This window comes from Phyllostomus discolor, chromosome 6 (assembly GCF_004126475.2).
Source record: "Phyllostomus discolor isolate MPI-MPIP mPhyDis1 chromosome 6, mPhyDis1.pri.v3, whole genome shotgun sequence".
In the NCBI taxonomy this organism is placed as follows: Eukaryota; Metazoa; Chordata; class Mammalia; order Chiroptera; family Phyllostomidae; genus Phyllostomus; species Phyllostomus discolor.
The window spans coordinates 134815899-134838721 of record NC_040908.2 but is presented as its reverse complement, the minus strand read 5'-3'; the positions used below and the strand labels follow the sequence as shown (position 1 = coordinate 134838721).

General features: G+C 48.6%; 1 protein-coding gene across 11 annotated transcripts in view; it reads left to right on the top strand.

Moving 5' to 3' along the window:
• Positions 1–22823, top strand: part of PLEKHA7 (pleckstrin homology domain containing A7) — a 202431-nt gene that overhangs the window by 69891 nt on the left and 109717 nt on the right. Inside the window, exon 1 of one of the 11 annotated variants that reach the window (XM_036029092.1) lies at positions 4223–4575. The exons of 9 other annotated variants lie outside the window; for them this stretch is intronic. In XM_036029092.1, the coding sequence (XP_035884985.1) occupies positions 4493–4575 (83 nt within the window). In that variant the 5' untranslated portion in view covers positions 4223–4492. Of the gene's footprint in view, positions 1–4222; positions 4576–22823 lie in introns of those variants that run through there. One more of the 11 variants, XM_028515236.2, reaches the window with a different exon arrangement.

The following is a 22823-nucleotide window of genomic DNA, read 5'->3' as shown; positions in this document are numbered from 1 at the left end:
TTTAATTGACACCATAACAGTAAAATTAGCTTTATTAGACTCTAGGTGGATTTAAAATGTAACCCAGTGACAGTTCTGGCTGGCTTGGAAGTCATGTGTTTTATTTTGAGATGAGAATTTGGGTAGTTGTAATGCCTGGTAGGGGATTAAGTGATTATTGAATTAAAGAGGCCAAATAACACAAGCATCCCTCATCCTTAGGTCCTGCCCAGTGGGTTTTGCCTATTGTGTTTTGAGAACCTGGGCCCCCAGCTCTGACTTTCAATCCCAGCTGCCTTCTGTCCTCGACTTAGGAGTTCCTGAGTTATGTCACCAGAGAAAGTCAGCACAGCTATCTTTCCCACCTCAACTCCCTCATCTGGTTTGTGAGCACTCCAGGTTCTTGGAAAGCTTGAAATGTGAGGCCACTTGCTGTTTATCAGCCTTGTGCCAAAGGACCCAAGACTGGCCAGCTCCCCCGCTCAAGTGCCAGCATATATTTTCTTTAATTAATAACACCCTACACAGAAATGATGCTGTTCACTTTGTCTTAGTGCTTTTGTATCCACCCCCTTAAGAGAAAAGTAGAGCTTTATTGGGCGATTTCCCTCAGAGGGAGACTGAGGCACAGATTGTCCAACTGGCTGAGCCCCGTCTGGTTTATGATCTATTCTTTTCCTCGTGGCCCTGGCCAGTGTGCTCAGTGGCACCGTCAGGTCTGTGAGAAGCAGGTTGAATAGTTCTTGGTCCTTAGGGCCAATGGTATATGTCTTACATGTTCTCAGTTTATTAAGACTATTTGGCAGAGAGCTTCAGAGGTAAGGGACAGATCTATTAGCTGATGGTCATGGCTGCTTCATTGCAGATGCTTTAGTGTGAGCTTCTAAGTGTTATTATAAGCACAGCCCAGGAGGTAAATGTAAAAATAATTTTCTTGCCAGTTTTTCCTGCACGGTATCCTAGCGACGATGTACAGTCTGTCCTTGGGTATTGGGACACCAACTGGGACAGTATCAGAGCTTGCGGAGGGTAGTGATATGAAGGGCACGGTCAGAGTCACCCCCTTTAAAAGTATTTTTTTGGAGAATTTTTAACCTACTTATTTTTAAACAGCATTTTATTTTCTGATTATTGAGGTAATCTATGCTTATTGTTAGGCAACTTGAAAATCCCAAGGAAGGAAATAAAAATCCAACATTGTTAACATTTTGGTAAATATCCATCTGGTTGTCATTTTTTAAAAACTTTTTCATACAGTGATTAGTTTCTAAACTCAGGGTGTAAGGGCAAAAAATGTTAAGTCAAAATTGTCCCAGATCACCACGGACAGTCATTTTTATGCACTCTGAAGTTTGGAAACCACCAAAAACTAGATGCAAGGGAAGAACAGGTGGAAAATCTGTATGAAATGAAGAGTGTGGGAAAACCCACTCTCCGTGCAAGGTTACTGTCAAATTGTTAATGGTGAGTGGATGGAGGTAAAGAACTGGACTCCGTTCCTGCCTGCCTGTAAGGGTTATTGCATTCTGTTTTAATATTAAGCTTCCGTAAACTGTAATACGGGTTAACAGATTCATTTGTGAGGGTCACATGTCCCAGTGGCATCACGGGAGTAGGCTCTGAGCCCACCAGCAAGAGAAACGATGTGGCACAGTCCCACTGTAGCCGCTTACCAACCCTGCCCCCCTCCCCCATGGGCACAGTTGGGGCCATTCGTCTTGTAACCTTGGTTTTGTTTGAGTTAACAGTCAGTATTCTATATATCATCTTGAAAGTTGCATATATGCCACTGTAGCCAATCTACTGTTGTACAGTTAGGTTGTTTTTAATTATTTGCTGTTATAAAAATGGTGAAATGTACATCATTGCGGATGGACCTTTATGTTTATCCATCCTTATGTTTGAGGGTAAATTCTTTTTTTAAAAACCTTTTTAAAGATTTATTTATTTATTTTAGAGAGATGGGGAAGGGAGGGAGAAAGAGAGGGAGTGAAACATCAATATACGGTTGCCTCTAGCACACCCCATACTGGGGATATGGCCTGCAACCCGGGCATGTGCCCTGACTGGGAATCGAACCTGTGACGCTTTGGTTTGCAGGCCTGCGCTCAATCCACTGAGCTACACCAGCTAGTAAGGGTAAATTCTTAGATGTGAAATCAATGGTTCAAAGGAGATGAACGCTTTTAATTCATATTGCTAAATGGTCCCCAGGAATGGTGTTTGTTTCCTTCCAAGTGTCTGTTTCCCAGCATCACTGGAAATTATCATTCAAAAGAATCTTCCACAACATGTCTTTTTTTTTCTTTTTTGGATAACCCAGGGCTTCTGTTCATTGCCTGGCCAATATTTCCTGGAAAGAATAATAGAAGCGAGGCTAGAGATAAGTGCTGGCGGTCAGGGGTTCATGTGGGAGGGACAGTGACCCACTGGGAACAGGAGAAGGGTGAACTTGGAGACCTTTTTTCACTCCCTCCTCCAGGTTATTTCCAGCAGACATCTAAAGACAGAATATTGCTTAATTCTTAAATGGCATATGTAGTTTTAAAAGCTTATTCAATATTATAATTTTTGATTTGGGAAATGATTTGATGGCTTGTCATAGATGCCACACAGGGGTGTTAAACTCATCTTCACCGGGGGCCACATCAGCCTCAAGGTTGCTTTCAAAGGGCTGAATGTAATTTCAGCTCCGTAATGGTTAAGGAGTAGTTCCATTTATACAGTCCTAAAATGATTTCGGCCCTTTGAAGACAACTGCGAGGCTGATGTGGCCCCTGGTGAAAATGAGTTTGACACCCCTGTGCTACAGGATAGAAATGACATTTGTATATTTATCCAAAAGAGAGTATGGGTTAAAAAAAAAAAGTGGAGAGCCCTGGCTGGTGTAGCTTAGTGGATTGAGCTCGGGCTGCAAACCAAAGCATCGCAGGTTCAATTCCCAGTCAGGGCACATGCCTGGGTTGCAGGCCACAGCCCCCAGCAACCGCACATTGATGTTTCTCTCCCTCTCTTTCTCTCTCCCTTCCCTCTCTAAAAATAAATAAATAAAATCTTTAAAAAAAAAAGTGGAGAAACACTGTACTAATCCAATCCCTACTTTTAGGTAGAGAAACTGAAACCAGAGAGTGGAAGGGGTTTCTATAGAGCCACACAGCAAATTGATGATGAACTTGGAGCCAGAAGTAAAGTCTCCCCACTCCCCTGTTCAGAGCTCTTCCGCTGATGTGGGACAGCATGGTCCAGGGGACAGGAGATAAAAGATATAGAGGCCCCTTTGGACAGGTGGCCAGGCTCTCCTCTAGGGCCTGCGAGCTGTCCCATGTCCCTCTGGGACAAAGGCTCAGGTCCCTCTAGCATGACATTCACTTCTGCTTGATCGTCTCCATCTGTGAATGGAGTGAGCTTACACGTTAATAACCACGGTCTCCATCTGAACGTTTCCTCCCCTGGATAACTTCTCTTCATGCCTCAGCAGCTCAGCTTCCTCAGAGAAGCCTTTCCTGGCTTCCCAGATAGCTTAGGGTCCCTGTGTGCATTCTTACGGCACCTCTTACCTTTAATACTCTTGTCATAATTATAATTACCTTGCTTTTTATTTAATCTCTCTCTGACTAAACGCTCTATGAGTGTAGGAACACTGTTTATCTTCCGTTTCTCCTGGCACATAGGAGGCCTTAATAAATGCTTGAATGTTTGACTATTCGGATGGATGCTAATGAGTGAATTAGAAGTGTGTGTGGGCTGCTGGGTGGTGCTATTTCTGATTGCCTGCAGAACCAGGAGAGTTGTCCCTTATTGCCAAGGGCATTGAAGAAAGAGAGAAGAAAAGGAGACACAGCTGAGGCTGCTGATTTTGAGGCAAGCCAGAGGGCATGGTTCGCTTTCTAGGTGCCCCATAGCACTCTCCTGGGTGTTGGGGTGAGAACCACATCCAACCAAGCATTCATTCCTGGCACAATGAGCCCCTGCAGTTTAGTAGGGATGCTTAGAGAGAGCCCCCTTGAGTCATTCTGGGGAAGGGAATTCAAGGTCAGGGCTCTCATGGCAGGAAGAGTACGGCAACCCAGGTTACCTGCAGCCTGGTCTTCACAGTCCCTGGGCACTTGCGTCAAGGGCTGTAAGATCTGCTGGGAGCTGGCTGGGCGCCAGAGCAGCGCCGCTGTTTGGCAGCAGTTCCTGTCCCCTCCGCCAGTTTCCCTCCCCCTCCTCCTTCTCCCTACCCACTTCAGCTTGCAGCATCCTCTGAAGAAGAGGAATGTGCCGCTCTCTGACGCGCTGTCCTGGCGGAGCCGCGGTACCTGAGGCGCGCTTTCGAGCGCTGGGGGCCGCCGCCTGGCGCCGCGCCACGTGCTTTGATTCGCGCTGATGTCAAGTGGGTGTGGGCTCTTAGGGAGGGCCCCGGCGAGGACGAGGAGGGCGCGCGATGCGCCGCGGGCGCACTGAGGCCCAAGCGCGCTCTGTGGCCCAGCGCTGCTGACCGGTGGCTGGCCCGGGTTCGCGGAGAGGGCGCATGGAGTCCCGGCGGTGCTCACCCGGAGACGCGTGCCCCACCGCCCTTGGGGGCTGGCTGGGGCCGCCGCGGGGGGCCTACAGGTATGTCCCCCGCGCCGTAACTTTCAGGTGGCTGTGGGCTGTTGGGTCGGCAGGGCGCGGGGTGCCTGGGCTGCATTTGTGGGTGCTTTCGTGCATGGGCGCTGGCGTGCGGGGAGCCGGTTTGTCCCCGGCCGGCCGTTGGCGTGGGAGCCGCAGCGCGCCACTGGAGTTTCTGCGAGAGAATTCACTGAGCCGGCGCCCGGCTTTGGTTACTCATCGGGAAGGGCGCCGAGGGAGCTTCCTTGTTGTGTTGAGAATTGATCTCTAAGTACAGCCTACGTCCAGGGTGACAGGATTATTTCTCTGTAGGCAGCGTGGCTTCTCGAAATCCGCTTGGTTGGGGGCACCGGTCGGTCGGGGCTGAGGGGAGTGGGCAGAGGCGACTTAGCCACCCGTTCCACCCCGCACACCGCGCCGGGGCGCCTGCCCCTCCTCTTTCCCTCCCATCCTGCCGGAGCCGGCTCTGGAGGAGGTAAGGGGTCAGCTTCCCGCCGGTGACAGGTCTGGTTTCAGGCACACCTTCCCGGAGGAATGCGGAGGCTTTGTTCCAGGCGCCGGTCTCAGCCCCGAGCCCAGAAGCCCGCGGGCATGGGGCTGGGCTCTAGTGCCATTACTCATCTTTTATGGCCACTCGGGCCGGCTCTCCGGTAGGCAAGTAAATTATTAATGTCTCTAGGCTGGAGAGAGGGAATCTGGAAATGAGATTGGTGGGTTGTTGGTACTCCCCCCCCCCTTTGGCGTTGACAATCAAGGTTTAAGCCCAAGGTATCTCAGCCTATTTTCTGAGAAGGTTGTTGAATGGCACTGGGTCAAGGAAGGGCTCCCCTTTTCTCCATCTGTGGCACAGCCCCCTGAGCGAGATGGGGGAAGGGAGTGGGCCTCTTGATGTTTATCTACTTTTTAATCAGCTTCTACCTTTCCTCCTTTGCTTTTCAAAACCACCCCTCACTCCATCCCCTGCCTCTGGGCCGTGCTTCTCGATCAGGTTTCCAGGCAGGGTGTGTGAGACATTGGAAGCATTATGAAAAGTGCTACCTTGTCCCAGCCCGAGTACCTGAAAACCTCTGCACCTACTCAACAAGTGCCCAGCCTCCCGTGTATTTTCAAAGCACTGGTTGCAAGACTGTGGGCAGAGGCAAAAATATCTGCCAGGTGGTCACCTGACCTGTCTCTCCCAGGGTCTGCCCTCAGAGCAGAGAGGAAGCAGGAGGTCAAGGTGAAGTGCAGCCCCTACCCATGGTTTCAGCTTCCCTACCCACCCTGGGTGGGAGAAGGTGGATTGTAGGGCTGGTGGTGTCACGAGGTGTCCTCTTTGTGTGCAGACGTATTTCTGAGAGGACCACTGTTGAATGGGAATGGAAGGGCCCAGGCTTACATGGAGGGCTGTGGGTGGGGCTTGGCTTTAGGGAAGTGGGTTGGATGGAAGCTGGTTGGAGGCAGACCTGAGATTCTGCCCCAGCTCAGGCCAGAGGAGAGTTGCCAAACTCAGTTCTCCTGGGCAGCATTGTACGCTAGAGACCTAGGAAACTGTTTTTTTTTTCTTTGTCAGCTTTGGATGGAGTACTCAGCCTTGTGAACCGAAGGTTTGATGGGGCTGTAGAGTAAGTGTGATGAGAATATGAGCACATCTGAGAAGTTAACACTCTGGGGAGGAGTTTGGAAAGGGGGAAGGGCTCATGGGGTGAGGAGTGTATGGAGGGGGTGGACTTTGGGGACTAAGGAGTGTAGAGAGGGAGGTTTAGGCTCTGCTGTGGGCTGTGCGTTGTGTCAGAGAGGGTCTCTGAGATAGGCTGCTGTTGTTGCCCACATCTGTCTCCTTCCTCAGTGCCTCGACCTGCTGGGTTCACCTTCCTCCAGGCTCTGCTCTTCAGGGCTGGAATGTTCCAATGGCTCCTAGGGACACGTAGCTCCCACCTCACTCCACCCAGCCTTCAGGGCAGGAATCTTGGCTTCAGAGAGGCTGGCTGGTTTATTGGGAAGTCTGCACTACCTGTCCTCCCACCTGGGTTGGTTGCTTGTGCACTCACTGGGACCCACCCCCCAACCCATGTGCTTTCAGAGTGCGCCACCTCCAGCAGTGCCCCATTCTGCTGGGGATCTGCTGGCAGCTCCTGGTGATCTGAGTTGAGGGTTTGGAGATGGCCCTGATTTAGGAACAAGTTTTTTCTGTTACGGGGAAATCTGCCCAAGGCTATAATCTAATATCTGCTTACCTTGTAACCTGCTGATCACGACTGAGTATTCATTGATAATAGCCTGACCACTGCCTGGGGAACCTACTCAAGGTGAGTCTGGAAAGAGTAGGGGGATAGTAGGGTCCCTGGGGCACTGTGAGGGGAACAGGAGGACATCAAGTGTGGGGAAAGGGGGACAGTTGTCAGAAAGGCTGTGGGATTGTGGACTAAAGAGGGGATCAGGGTCAGCATGAGTTGTAGGGTCAGAGGACTGAGCAGGGCTAGTTTGGAGATTCCCTCAGGTGTCCTGTTCCTAATGAGGGCCATGGTGAATGTGTATCAGCTGAGGCCTCTGTCCTACAGCCTGACTGCCCCTGCTACCTGGGACAGGGGAGCCTGCTTCTCACAGCTCTGGGGCTTGTCTTCTCCCTTTCTTCTTAAAGGAGGCACTGGGGTTGGCTGTGGCTGTTACTGTGTCGCTCAGCAGGAGCTGTGGCAGGAGCCTCTTCCTCAGATGGGCAGCGGGACGAGGACAAAGCGCTCAGGCTGAGAGATAGGTGCTCTGAAGGTTCTGAATCACACCAGATCAAGAGAGACAGAATAAAGACCCTGGCGGCCTTTGCAGTCTTGTTTTGCAAAAGCACAAAATTCCTCCCTAGGGTTTACACTGTCTCTGGTGAAGAGAAAGGCTAATATTCTGGGTCTGTGTCGTGCAGGTGAGGGGAATGAAAATGAGAGATTGAGGCCAATGGCATATGGCACTTTCTGCAGATTTGGGTTCAAACTCAGTCTCTGCTGTTTGCCAGCTTTGTGTCTCTGGACCTCTCTTAGACTGTTCCCCTGCCTGTTGAATAGGGGTGAGGATGCCCTTCTTCACTCCACCCCTCCCCTCCATAGTTAAGAATTACATGAGATGTATGTAAAGGATTTAACACAGTGCTTGTTAATTGGTAGCTGTTATTATTATTATTATTATTATTATTATTATTATTTCTCACCCAAAGATATGTTTCCATTGATTTTTTTTTTAAGAGGAAAGGGGTGGGGCAGGGAGACAGAGAGAGGCAGGGGAGAAAGGGAGAAAGAGACACAAACATTGATATGAGAGAAAAACATCCATCAGTTGCTTCCCGTATGCACTCTGACTGGGGATCAGACTTGCAACCTTTTTTGGTGTACAGAATGATGCTCCAACCAACTGAGCTACCCAGCCAGCGCTAGCTATTATTTTTTATTTTTTAAATATTTTATTTTTAGAGAGAGGGGAAGGGAAGGAGAAAGAGAGAGAGAGAGAAACAATGTGTGGTTGCCTCTCACACACCCCCTAATGGGGACTTGTCTTGCAACCCAGGCAAGTGCTCTGACTGGGAATTGAACCAGCGACCCTTTGGTTTGGAGGCCCGCGCTCAATCCACTGAGCTACACCAGCCAGGCTAGCTATTATTTTTTATTCCTTAAAGGTAACTATCAGATCCTCGAAGCAGCAGCTGAGAGTTGCTTTTATTATGTAAAAAAAATAAGAATGTCAGAAATGCCATTTTGTGCCCACCCCAGAAGCCACACCCAGGCTCCTAGGGTTAGCTCTGAGAACTGTCCTGGAATATTTCTTCAAACCTGTTTTCCAGCCTCAGGTATTCGGAGATGCCTTGGAGGCCCATGAATCCCTGACCTCTCAGGCACGCAGCGCTGTTGAACTGGAAATGTCACAGGCTCAAACTCCTGCTAAAGCAGCTATCTCTGGTCCATCAGGATTATGGGACGTTAGTCCTAAGAGCAACCACAAACCCAGCGCTTTTTAGCTGTATGACTGTGGACAAGTCCTTTTATCTCCTTGTAAGCCGGTGTCTTGTGAGAATAATGAAACCTCCCTTACATAGTTCTTAAGAGCAAATGGAATACTGTATGTAAAACTGTAAAGCAGCATGCAAATGATTGTGGCTAGCTTACTGTGTGCCAGACACTGTTCTGCGTACTTTTCTGTATTAGCTCATTTAATTCTCGCAACAGTGTATGATGCAATTAGTGCTTGCCCATGTTTTATCGATGAGGAGGTTGAACTGTTAGGAATTGTAATTCTTATTGTTTTGTCGCCGACCTCCTGTGGAAATCCTACATCTGAAGGAAAAACTGCTGACCAGAGTGGAGATACATTGAAGTTTCTGCAAATATGTTTACACACTGCATTTCTTCCATTGACCTAACTGCCCAGGCTAGTTCTGGATATAAGTTTGTAAAATGAGTGAAAGAGGTCCTTATTGGCCAGTTTGTTCTTTTGGTGCCTTTCTCTTGTCCTCTCTGCCCCTTCGTATGGGGCTTAGGGACACAGCAGCTTCTTGGCTGGGACTTTTAAGTGTCATTTGTGTGGGACTACACCCCTCATATGCTGTCTCACCTAGTGGTGCCCTTTGAGGAAGAGATTGTAGACAGAGGAAAGAGCCCACCGTGAGCACTGGTGTTTTCAAGGGCCCACCTTTCTTTCTGACGGGTCTGTCACCTGTTTTGCCTCCTGCCCTCTGCTCTGAACGATCTGCCAGTGAGCACTCAAGTCTGAAGTTTTAAATGTGTTAGAAGAAGAGAAGAAAAGGGAGAAAGAAAGAAACAGCCTGTGAATGAATGTAAGGGCTCCCGGTGGGTGGTGGTCATTAACAGAGAGTGACGACCGCAGCCTCAAATTCGTTCCTGTTACCTTTGTAGCATGTTTATGGGATGAGAAGAAGACTACAGCTTTGTGGGCTGTTCTTTCTTTTTATGACAACAATAATATTTATGGAGGTGTGAAACAAATAAAGGAATAAGGTAGGATTTGGAATACAAAGTGAAAAGGACTGGGTGGGGGGTCCAGGCGTGCTCAGTGGTTCCAGAGCTGTCACCGGCAGGGACAGACAGTCTCCACAGCACAGACCTGGCAGCCCGGCTCCCGCCGCCGCCTGCTGATGCCATCAGAGGGAGTGCTGTTCCTGTCACTTTCCTGGAAAGTGGAGTGACTTGCTTGCCGAGGGATATTAATGGTGGAGACGGCACCCCCGTCTCTGACTTTCTGACTCTGACTCAGAAGCAAGCAGTCTCATTTATCCTTGTGATAATTTCATTCATTTTCCCCACTGTGTACACACTGTGGGAAATTTAGAATATTACAGAGGAAGGTAGAAGGGGGAATCGTGGCCCAAGCACCTCAGACAACCACTGTTTATATTTTGGTGGATTTCTAAGGCCTGTTTTTAGGAAGAGGGAGCATTTGTTTTTGTCAGGGAAGATTTGTTTATTATTTATACATCTCTGAGCATGTCCAGTTTTCTGCCTTGGAGCAGGCACTCTTTCTGTAAGCTTTGCTTCCCTATAAATTCAGGTCAAGCTCTTTACTTTGCGTGAAACACTGCACTAGGCACAGTGAGGGAGAGGAAGATAAGCAAGGCATTCGTGCCTTCAGCGAGTGTACATTTAAGTGGGAGGGGCAGGTGTGTGTTCACCCATTCGGTCCTGGCAAAACAGTAACAGCAAACAGCTCTGTGTCCAGCTCTGTCCTGGTGTCCAGCTCTGTCCTGGTGTCTAGCTCTGTCCCGGGTGCTTCAGACAAGCCTCCCACACTTGGTCCCCACACGGCCTCATGAACACTTGTAGAAACTAAGAAGTTAAATGGCTTCCTCAGGCGGTCAAGTTCATAGCCACCCCAGCTGAGATGGAAATCTGGGTTGTTCCAAGTCAAAAGCAAGTGCTCTGTCTCATGAACAACTGCCCGTGTGATTAATCCCAGAGCAGAGGGGCACAGAGTCAGTCTTTCAAGACGAGGAGCGGTGTGCAGCGTCCACTCCCTCGCCATTCTCTCTCTTCCCTCTAGCACCTGGCTTTGAGATGAAGGATTTGAATTACTGGATTTTGAGTGGTATTTATTACCTTTATATAAATTTCCCTGCTTGGATTATTTTGCCTATTTGGACCACTGGGTAACCTCAGACCCCTGGAACTGGGAAGAAATAGAAAGTTCCAGAAGTGTCCAACCCGTGGCCTGCGGGCTGCGTGAGCCCCAGGATGGCTATGAGTGTGGCCCAACACAAAATTGTAAATTTACTTAAAACCTTTTTTTTTGGCTCATCAGTTTTCGTTAGTGTTTATGTATGTAATATGTGACCCAAGATGACTCTTCTTCCAATGTGGCCCAGAGACGCCAAAGGGTTGGACACCCCTGGCTGGACCATCCTCTTTATTGTCTTATTTGGGGGAAACTGAGTCCTGGAAAGGAAGTGAGCTGGGCATCCAAAAATCTAAGCTGAACTGGGACCAGAACTCAGGGTGTTTTCCACCAGAGTTACCCAAAGTGTGAAAGGACATGGGCTAACACGGGGGTGAATGTTTTGTATTTGAATAGTTTTATACAGCGTGTATAGTTTTTTTTCATGTGTGTTTGGAGACAAATACAGCTAGAATATCAAACTCATCACTTGGCAGCAATTACTGCGTGGGAGGTGGCTAAAATCTGTGTGGTCTTTTTAAGGGAAAAGTGGAAGTACAGGTTGGACGGGGACATGGAGGAGACCATGGAGGTAGTGTGCGGGCAGGGTGCGGCGGTGTGGGTGCCGTGAGGATGGCATGCGGGCCGTGTGAGGGTGGTGCGTGGGTAACATTAGGGGAACAGTGCATATATACCAATTTGCATTCTCTGAGAAGGTTTATATACCTGCCCTGCAGCTTTATTCTTTCAGGGGCAGGAAGAAGAGGGCCATCCTTCTCGTGAAAACATACTACCTACTAGACATTTTTACCTGTGGGTCAGCATTAATGGGCTCACTGTGTGTATATTGATAAAGCTCAGAGAGGTTGCTTAACAAACCTATGGTAACACAGGATAGATAGATTGGAGAGGCAGAGTTCAGAATCCAGCTTGGGCTCCTTCCATTGCTCCTCCTAACACCTGCCACATTTTACAAGGTGGGTGAGCCCTGGAGACTGTCTGCCCCTGTCCTCCCTCTCGGGTTCTGACACCTTCTTGTTCAGGTACCAGGCTCAAGTGGAAATAAATATGATTGGGTTGCTGGGTTGCTGCTACAGCCTGCTAACTTAAAGCTTCATTTTGATAGAATTTCAAAAATGTGCTGTATTTGTAATATGTGATGTTTATCAAACCTGAGTCATGCTGGTAAGTGATAGGACCCTTATCTCGCTGCCTTTTGGCGTCTGTTCACCTTGTGACGGCGCCTTGTGGGTCGTGAGCTCCAGGAAGACCTGGACTGTGTCTGTCAGTCCTTCTAAAGGGCCATTACTGGACGAGTTTTGAGATTGATTTCTCTATCCATACTTTGAATGCTCAGAGAATCAACCAGCAGGTGTTTATGCAGAGTGGAAGTATGAAGGTGTATGTAGGTGTGGGCTGTTCCCAGTTAGCTGAAGAAACCCAGTTTCAGGGTATGGAGAGAGTGCCCCCTTTGGGAGAGTCTGGCCGGAAAGGGAGCCCAGGATTGCGTCCCTCCTAAACCAGCAGATGAGGTTCTACTTCCCAGGGGTGCAGGGCCACCTGGAGCATGGCCTTTCTCACCAGGCGGACAGTCACCGCCTGTCCGCTCCACACGAGGTGCTGTGATGGTGGGACGGGCTGAATGGTGGTCTCGTACCCAGAACCCATGACTGTGTTACTGATGTGGGAAAAGGGACTTTGCAGGTGTGATTACATAAAGGCTGTTGGGGTGGGCAGGTGATTATCAGGTGAACCCAAAAGGATCAGAAAAGTCCTTCTCAGAGCGTCAGCGTGAAGAGGCAGACACTCGACAGCACTGGCGGAGGTGGGGGCGATGCGGCCCCCTGAGCAGCTGAGAAGGGCGAGGAATGGATTCTCCCCCGGAGCCTCCAGAAGGAATGCGGCCCTGCGGACACTTTGATTTAAGGCCGACAAGACAGAGTTTCAACTTCTGACCTTCAGAACTATAAGATGACAAATTTGTGTTTAAAGCCACTAAATTTGTGGTAATTTGTTACAATAGCAGTAAGAAACCAAACACAGATGGGTCTCCTAGAAATCCAACAGCAAATGGAGCACACCCCTGCCCCCTCCAGTGGCTCTTGGGCTGGTGGGGAGAGAGGAGAGCAGGGCCAATGTGGACAATAGTGGTGAGCTCGCTGGTATGGCTGCGAGTGCAGGCATCTGTGGGGGCCAGGCCAGCCTGGGAGGGGAGGGGAGACTTCCTCCACGAGCTGACCTCAGAGGTGACACCGGAGGAGAGAGGAGTTAAGGGACGAAGTGGGGCAGAGAAGAGCATGTTCAGAGTCAGGTCAGCAAGATCTGGAAGCTAGGTGGAGGCCCTGGACCAGGCCTTGCAGGCAGAAAGCTGGTTCCACCGAAGTCGGTGCAGGCCCCTCATGGCCCTGTTTGCAGGCTGAAGCCTTTGGGCCTGGCACAGTGCGGAGGGCAGGTGGGAGCCTGGCTGCTGTGCCATCGGGGTTGTGTGATGGTAGAGCCCCAACATCCCCGGCGCCTGCTAGCTGTTTTACACATGTCATCCCATTTCCTCCTCATAGCAGCTGTGCCGGGTGGGGAGCGTTGTTTTCTTCCTGTTGTGACTGAGGAGAATTAGACTCAGGTTGAGTAATGGGCCCAACGCCACACAGCTGGTAAGGAGTGGGGATGAGGTTTGAGTTTGGACTTTCAGACGTCAGAGCCAAGTGCTTAGTCTTCTCTGGTAGAACGGTCACTGGGCCCATGCTGGCGCTAGCTTTGCTGCTTATTAGACCTTGGACAGGCCAGCCCACTCTCCAGCCTCAGTTTTCCTGCTGTAAAAGGGGACAAGAGGCTTGCTGCTTCAGAGATGTGAGCCTAGAGGAGGCCCGAAAGCTGGTTTTGCTGTGGACTGTAGGACCCCTTCCTCTCCAGAGAGGGCTTTGCTAGGGAGCCCTGTCTCTCCATTCTAGGTCACCCTTAAAAATCAGGAAGCAGGTCGGGGAATTGAGCCACAGTGGGTCACTGGGGTGTCCACAAGGGGCTGTGTGTTTGCATCCATGGGTGGTGGTAGAGACAGCAAGTGGGCAAGAACAGGTGAGTGCCTGTCTCAGGGCACCGAGAGTAGGGGTGTAAGTATGGGAGGAGGAAGTACGGTCTGCATCTCGTTCCCTGCAAAGGTGCTAGTGCTACAGGTGACTGAGGGAAAGTTTTTCCAAGTTGGAGTCAGGTCCCAGTCCTGACACTTACTGTCTGTGATTTGAGCCAAGCTGATGTGAGTTCTGGAGCCTCCGTCTCTTCATGTGTAAAATTGGGCTAATGACTCCTACTTTGCAAAGCATGTGAAAATATCTTGCCCAGTTCCTGGCCTATAGTGGACATTCAGTAAATAGTGACCATCTCTAAACCTGGTGGTTCAAGACTTCGCAGGGTTAATCCGGCACACCTAGTTCTTTCCAGGAGTCCACCTTTCTCACTGGCCTTTCAGACTCATTTAGGCACATTGTTATTGGATGTGAAGGGAGGGTCTGGCCGCAGAATGAGAGCCCCATGAATCTTTGATGGAGAAGACGCTGTGCTTTGCAGCGGTAAATAGTGATGAGTGCTGTTCAGGTGGCTGTAGTGGGTGCGCTGAGCCATTTTGGAAGCAAGAATATGTTTGTCTTGCCAAGTACAAGATTGAGTGTCACTGTTGTGCTTTCTGGGAATAATGGCCATGCAGATAAAGTCGATTTACGGCGCTGAGCTACGTCAGAGAACAGGCTGCTCTTTTATTTTTTTCATATCTACATTTTCTGATTATTAAGGCAATGTGCTTATTTTAGAATATATAGAAAATTAAAAAAAGAAAAACATTTACTTCCATACCCAGAGATGACCACTGCTAATATTTTGGTATATTTTTCTTCACTACTTTTTTTTTTTTGCTTAAAGATTTTATTTATTATTTAGAGACATTGGAAGGGAGGGAGAAAGAGAGGGCGAGAAACATCAGTTGGTCACGTGTCCCAACTGGGGACTGAACCCACAACGCAGGCATGTGTTCTGACTGGGAATCCACCGGCGACCTTATGCTTTGCGGTCCAATGCCCAACCAGCTGAGCCACCCAGTCAGGGCTCTTCGATCCTTTCTGAAATGTGCATATACTTTTTCAAAACACAGAGTTTAATATGCTTTATTCACATAACATGATGCCATTACATATTCCTTAAAAACATAATTTGCTACATGTGACAAACTTTTATTAATCATTCCTCATTCATTGGTTGGGCGTTTAAATTGCTTCCACTAAAATACCTAAATACAAGTTTTCCCTTAAAATACATACAAATATTTGACTTTTTAAAAACTATGTTCTTAGATTCCTAGAACTGGAATTCCTTGGTCAAGGAATAAGTACATTTAAAAGTGCATATTAGTGGGGTTCTCAGGCTGTTCTATGTACCGGACAGTAAAAAGCAAAGAAGGCAGGACACAATTAGGGGTCTGTGGGCCACCTGGGTGAGGCCCCTGCTTCTGACCATTGTGCACAGAGGCTGCTCGCGCTTCCTGGCGCACGGGACAATTGGCCCCTTGTGGCTCTCCAGTGAAATTTAAGTACTGGGTCAGCTCTTCCAGTGCTGCCCTCTCTGTCAGGAAGTTCGTCTTTGAATCTAACCTAAATCTCATCGTCTGCATTTTAAATCCTCACCCGCTGCTGATTCCCCTCAGTAGTGTGGAGCCGAGCTGAGCTGTGTACTCTGCAGGCGGGCCGCTCACCTCTCCCCACGGCCTGACCACCACGGCTCCGGCCACCAGCCTTATGTTACCCTGGAGGAAACTTGAGGGTCTCTGGCTACTGCTTTCGCGACTGGGAGGGCGGTCCCTGCATCGAGTTGCTGCGGATAACGCCAGGTAGGGTTTCTGAACCCCCGAGTGCCCTCGCCGTGGAAGCCAGCATCCCGGCCTCTCCCGTGCGCTCTGCAGAACTTGTGGGGGCAGGTGGCATTGGGAATGGTGCTCTCCTTTTGACACTGCGGGTCTATCAGATTCCTTCTCTGCAAAAAAAGAAAGTGGCTGGAGCGGGGATTGTGTTTTAGTCCCAAGCACAATGGCCAAGTGGTAATACTTGGTGAAGGAGGACGACCAGGAAGGGAGGGGTATTTGAGCGCATTCTGGCGATGGGAAGACAGCTGTCCGTGTGGGAGGGGAAGGTCCCACCTTGGGGTTGAGCAGCCACTGTGCCCTCTGCCCAGACAGCCTTGGCCACCTGTCTTAGCCAGCATCCCTTCTTGGGAGCTGACACCTTTATCATGGGGCAGTAGGATATTAATTTGAAAGGGAAATAAATGTAGCTGCAACTGCATGGGCAGCAAGAGGCCCCTTGCGTCCCCTCACTTGGGCATTCTAGAACTGACTGGCACTAGGCCAGCAGGGAGGAGAGAGTGGCACAGGAAACAGACTGGGAATTGAGTCCTGCAGCACCTGTGGGAGTATCTAACCGTGGCTGGAGCCCAAAGCATCTCCAGGGCCCCGCCCAGGCTGGTTGACCTCCTCCAGCCCCATGCTCTCCCCCCACGTCAGCCCCGGCAGATCCTGCCTCAGTAGGAACTGCTGGGTGCTCTCACTGTTACCTCCTTAGCGGGCGTATACTTTTGAGATGAGATGCCTTATTTTATAATTGCTGTTGCTTCTTCCATGTCTGGTATGGTGCTGATGCTTGACTGAAATGAAACTAGAATTTGTGAGGCAAAACCCAGCTAGTTCTCCACTCTTTTGTCCCTGTTTCAGTTTTACACATCAGATGGTTTTTTTTTTTTTCCCCTCCTTTTCCTCTGCCTCACTGTACTGTCACCCCAGGTTCTGGGGCTGGATGCCACTGGCACTCCAGCTTAACAAGGTGGAGCCCCACATACCCACTGCAAGTGAATGCCATGCCTGGCTGCACATTAGAATTTCTTGGGAAGATTTTAAAAAATATTGATGTCCAGGATCCAGTGCCAGAGATTCTGATTTATTTGGTTTGGGTTGGAGCTCTGCCATCATCAGTTTAAAAACATTCCATAGGTGATTCTAATGGTCAGTGACTGTCCCCGAATAAGGAGTGAGATGTGCCTTCCACGGCCTATCTGTGGTTTTCTTTCATGGAGCGATGTGTACAGAAGCTGGGGGAGAACTGCAGCAGAAGTTTGCTCCGCATCCTTGATGGGAGCAGAAAGGGTAAAGTGACAGATGAGAGGACTGTGTCAGGCCTTTTGTGTGTGCGCTGGCTCGGTGGGAATCCTCTGTGGATGTACCCAGCACCCCTTCTGCTGCCAGGGTGTGCTCTGGCTGTGTCACTTTGCCTGGTGATTAAGCAGGGACCCTGGATGGGATGAGGATGCTTTGGTGAAGGTGAAAGGCGAAAAGGAACAAACAGGGTGCCAATCTGTTTAGAGTTGGTTCATTAGCCAGAGCATGGATTCACTTTTTTTCCCCCATACTTCTGGAGCATGAGGCACAGGAGAGAGGGGTGGGGAGTGGGGCTGTGAGTGAGTGGTGGAAGGCGGCTTTCAGTTTGGGTCTACAAGACAGAGAGGTCAACGTTGCAGGTGCCTGCAGTGAATGTCCAACCCTTTGTGGCTCTCGATTCCCCCTTGCGTGCTGGGATCCCCAACTTCTGCTCATTGCAGACACCTCTTCCCAGAGAAGTTAATAGGGGACCAAATTTTTGCCATGGGTGATTGAGCCCCTTCACTAAGTGTGCTCAGGTTTGCCCGTGGACTTCTATGAGCGACTCATGAATGGTTATGCTCTTTGTTGGCTAATGCATTTCATGTGATGTGCTGAGTCCTGCCACCGTTTCCACCTTCTTTGGGGTGTTTGTGGTTGGGACTTTGTTCCATGAGCAGCCTCACAGGTGGAGGGGTTGTTTTCGTGGTTTCAGCTATTCTTTAGCCTCTGTCTCATGGTTGGCCTACCTCCCCGGTCCTCTTGGCCTTGGAAAAGTTGGCGCTCCCTTGAGAGAGAGCCCCTTATAATTTTCCCACAGGTGAGGAGGCTCATTGATTAACCCCTGGGCTGCTAATAGCACCATTTCTCAAACTGAGGGATTCTACTTAGAAAAAGCTACACATTTTTTTTTTTTTGTGCAAGGGGCGGGGGAGGTGGAGGTGGAGGTCAAGTTTTTCATGCCATTCAAACTGAAATTTGCTAACCACCTATAACAGACTTCTCCGGGGTGCTTATTAAAAATGCAGAGTCTCAGACTAGAACCTAGGAATTTGCATTTTAGCCAGAATCCAAGCCCATTATCAGACACAGGAATGCTTGAACATCACACTTTGTTAAACAGCGTCACTCCCCTTGTTTTACAGAGGAAATGGGACAGAGAGTGGTTAAGAGGCTTGCCCAGGATCACACAGTGAATTAGGGCTGGAGCCAAGTCTGGAAGAACCCCAAGCCAAGCCCAGAATGTTAATACACCTTGTGTTTGTAGAGAGCCTTGCTCTTTGAGAGCATGACCTGTCTTTCTGCTCCTCTAGTATCATCCACTGTCTAGTTATTTTTAACAGATCAGTCTTTGTTGGGGGTGGGGGGCCGTCCTGTGCACTGTAGGGTACTTCACAGCATCTCTTGCTTCTACCCCCTACCATGCCAGTAGCCTACCCGTGTTGTGACAATCAGAAATGTCTTCAGGTATTGCCAGATGTCCCCTGGAGGGCCAAATCACCCTGGTTGAGAGCCACTGCTTCAGCAGAAGCTGTGCGTCAGGGATGTTTCCCTGATGGCATCCTACGGCTTTATTTTTATGTTTGGGGACTTCGCCTTTTGAAATTTGCATAGCTGGCTTCTTCCTGGCTTGGCTACTGTGCTGCATTACACACATCAGTAAAGTCACGCTGAATATAAGCTCTGTCCTCCTCTCGGTTTCCGCCTGCAGAGGAAAGGTGTGAATAAGCTTAAAGGCTGAATCTGGGCTCCTGTCCGTGGCTGGCTGGCCTGCCAGCCCTGCACTTCTTAGCTGTGGGATCTTGGGCAAGTCTCTTGACTATCTTTTGCCCCTCATCTAATTATGACAGAAAGAGGTGTTTGTTGTGAATGAGAATTAAGTGACACCTTGACTGTGGAAGTGTTTATAAAACATTACTCATCTATTAAGTGGTGATGATAAGACTCAGGTCTAATTACTGCTCTTGAGGTTTTTCTCAAATTCAAAAGTACAGCTCTCAGCACAGCCATTCCAGGCTTGTACTTGGCCAAGCATATTACCCTTGTCATCTTCCTGCCCATAAAGTTAATCTTCCCCTCTCTCCCTGTAAAGTTAATCTTCTTGGTGGCTAGTGGTGATACCTCTTTTGGGTCATTGTTTCTGCAAGATTGGTCATTAGTTTACTGTGACTGGTGAGAGCCAGTTTCCTTCTATGGTGAGATTTCTGAAGGGCTGTCAAATGCTTTATGAAAATCAGTCACTGCCACCCTCCCGTGCCCCCTTGCCAGCGCCCAGAGAGGTGCACAGTAATTGACGCATGAGGCCTGAATGCGGGCGCTGAAGCCAGAATTTGTCTGTAAGGACGCGCATGCAGATGAACTTGGAGCGTAAAGGTCTCTGAGCTTGCTGGCACTGCAAAGCTCTGCTAGTCCAGCACTTTATTTTGCAGACAGGGAGACTGAGCCCAGAGAGGGAATATGCTTGAGGTGTCGCTGTGACAGTGAGATTACCGCCCAGGCTTTCCAGATGTAGAGGCTCTGGGTGCAGTATCCATGCCTGTCCAGGCTGCCACCTGGATGGGATGGGGGGGTACATCCCCACTCCGTATCCAGGGTGCTCTGGCTGCCTTCTCTTTTACTTCAGATGTTGTCTTGCAGGTCTTGTGAAATCCTCTCTTTCTGTTCAGTAATTTATGGATGGAAATACACCAGAATTCAGAGCACATGGTGTGATTTTCACTGATTCTTATGGCAGGACATCTTGAGGGAAAAGGCACTGAGCATAAAAGGGGCTCCAGTTTCTGTGTGAACACATTGGAGAGGAAGAGGACTGAGAAACTGAAGCTCCTTTTGTTTCTTTTCGCTTTTAAGATTTTATTTATTTATTTTTAGAAAGAATAAAGGAAGGAGAAAGAGAGGGAGAGAAACATCAATGTGTGGTTGCCTCGTGCGCCCCCCACTGGGGCACCTGGCTGCAACCCAGGCATGTGCCCTGACTGGGAAATCTAACCGGCGACCCTTTGGTACGCAGGCTGGCACTCGATCCACTGAGCTACACCAGACAGTGCTCCTTTCATTTCTTCTGTAACCTCTAACACTGAACCTTGGCTACACACTTCCTCCCACTATGATGTGCTCCTGTCATCATCCCCACTGATAGTAACTGTCAGTATTCTTAATACTTGCTGCTGTTTATTGAGTGTTTCCTGTGTGTATGCCAGTGTGTGTGAAGTGTTTACCTCAATGCATATCTCATTTGATCCATCCCGAAACTCTACACAAAGGGCACTATAATGGTCTGTTTTGTAAAACGAGGAAACAGATTAAGTTATTCAAGGTCACAGAGTAGGAGGGGTAGCTGAGATTCAAATCCCTCCAATTTATGAAGTCTAAGTAGGTTTGTTCACTGTGAATCTCACCAGCCTGCTTTTCCTCTCCAGCCAAACTCAGTGCCATCAACGACCTGGTGTTTGTCAGACGGCCAGTTTGAATTTCTAGGGAAGTCTCGACTGGGTGGCACCTGCCTCCCCCTCCTTGCACCCTCCCTGGGCATTTCCTCTTAGGCTGTGCCAAGAGCCTGAATGAGAAGAGCTGTCTCTGACTCAGGGACTAAAGGTCTGCTGTCAAGGGATGCATGGCCTTTAGAGACCAGAGCCTGGAGTTTGGTTGGGTCCCTTAACCTTCTGGAGTCCCATCTTCCTTGGCTATAAGGTAGAGGAGATTCCTATCTCACAATTTTTTTTGTTCCTGTTTTCCTCCCGCCCCCAAGAGTGTTAGATGAAACACGTCATACTGAAAGTGTTTGTAGACTCCGAGGTGAGGTGGGATGGTGAAACTAATGATCACTCAGTGCCCAATCCATCACCATCAAGAACCCAGAGGAGGCGGACGGGGAGCCTAGGGAGTGGAATACAGGGACAGGCGGGAAAAAGAAGCCAGGCCATCTCCCTTGCCAGTCATTTCAAAGGCCTTCTCACTCAGCCCGTCACCTTCACACAGCACTGTGACACCTGGGTGGCCGTGTGGAGGTGCCTCTGCTTCCCGGTCCTCTCTGGAGGAAGTGCTCATAGGCCTAGAGGGGGGCGGGTGTACACGGACGACTAGGGGTCCCTGCAGGTGGTTACGGAGGGCCGTCCTGCTGCTCCCTGGGCTCTGCAGCACTGAAGGCTGCTGGGGTGGGTGGCCGCTCAGGCTGCTTCGAAGGAAATTGCTAACACAGTAGATACATCGGGTTATGGTGACCTTGAGGAGAGCATAGCATTTTTAATGTTATTTTTTCATCATGAAAGGTAATATAACTACCTTACACCAAAAATTGGATAATAGAGAAGAGGGGAAAAGGCACCTGTGTTTATTTTACCTTAATGTATTTCTTCTGGATTTTTCAGGGGTAGGTAGAGGATAATAATTTGCATTTATCTTAAATAGGTAGACATGACATGGTATAAATTTGACAAGGTACAAAGCAGTGAAAATTAAGGTTTTTTCCCCCCGGAATTTGCTTTTATTTACATTGTACAGATGATTTTGACTCTTTCTATTAGTGTTACATTGTCTTCATGTCTAAACAACATTTCTTATTCTTTCCCATTTTTAAAAATTTTGCAAGCAATATATGCAAAATATACTTATGAGTTTTCTAACAAATAATGGACAACATGACATTGGTAACAATGGTGGCATGTTAGAGGTGATTTTTAAAAACATTTTTTATGCTTTTATTTTCTTAAATTTTCTTGAATGAGCAGAAATATTCAGAGAAGTATGCAGAGGAGATATTGTCCATAATCTTAGAATTAACATTTTTGGCCTTTTTAAAAAAGATTTTATTTATTTATTTTTAGAGAGAGAGGAAGGGAGTGAAAGAGGGAGAGACTCATTCATGTGAAAGAGAAACATCAGTCAGTTGCCTTTCGCACACACCCTGACCGAGGACCAAACCAAAAACCCAGGCACATACCCTTACTGGGAATCGAACCCATGACCTTTGGCTTTGTGGAATGACACCCAACTAATTGAGCCACACTGGTCAGGGCCATGTGGGCCTATTTTTATCCAGCATTCATTCTTTGTATTTTATAAATATAGTCAGATTATATTTTATATCAGTGTGGGCCCTGCTTGGTTTTCATCTTATGTAAGCATTTTTTAGGCTTATGTTCTGTATATAAAGTTTGTTTTTAGTGGCAGGACAATATTCTATTAAGTAGAAACATTACATTTTGTTTAACCATTCCCATTTTCCCATATGGTTGGTTACATTACGACTAGTTATTATTCCAGTTTTTTACTATTAAAATAGTGCCATAACAAACAACTTAGGAAACACGGCAGCTAGAAGTGTCGACCCTGAAAAAGTCAGTCTGGGGCTTCGAGGAGCCGTGTGACCCCGTGGATGGGTCCCCAGCAGACACGCAGCAGTTCTTGTGCTTAGTGAATGAGGGGACATGAATGAGGGAGTGTTCTGTGAGTGATTTCAATAAATGATAACATTAGAGAATAAAGAATGTGTTAAGGCAATGAAGGGCTGTCAAGAGAGATCCCAAAATGGACTCCAGAATTGAAACCTGTCATACTCCGATAGCTTCAAGGTCTTCGAAAGGGTTCTGCCCTGGCAGCCGAGCAGATTGTGCAGCAGGAATAAAGAGCTGGCTCTGTGTCTGTGCCGCGTTGAGGAGTCGAGTGGCAGACACACGTTTCCCGTCTCTGAAGGAAGGCAGATGCAAGAAGGAGAAGAGCGTGGAGGATGGTGCGCTGTCTGACTTCGTGCCCACCCCAAGTGGCCGCCGAAACGGAGTCAATTTGTGGAAGGCTGTAAGGAGTTTCTTGGCTTGACTCTCTGTTCCAGAATTGAATAGGAAAATAGAATTTCTGTGAAAAGTGTCTCTTTTTATTTGTGCCTGGAGCGCTCTGTAATTTGGACCTTGTCAGAACAGCCTGTCTTTATTTCGAGTTTGGAACCATTGACTTTGCTTTCTTTCCG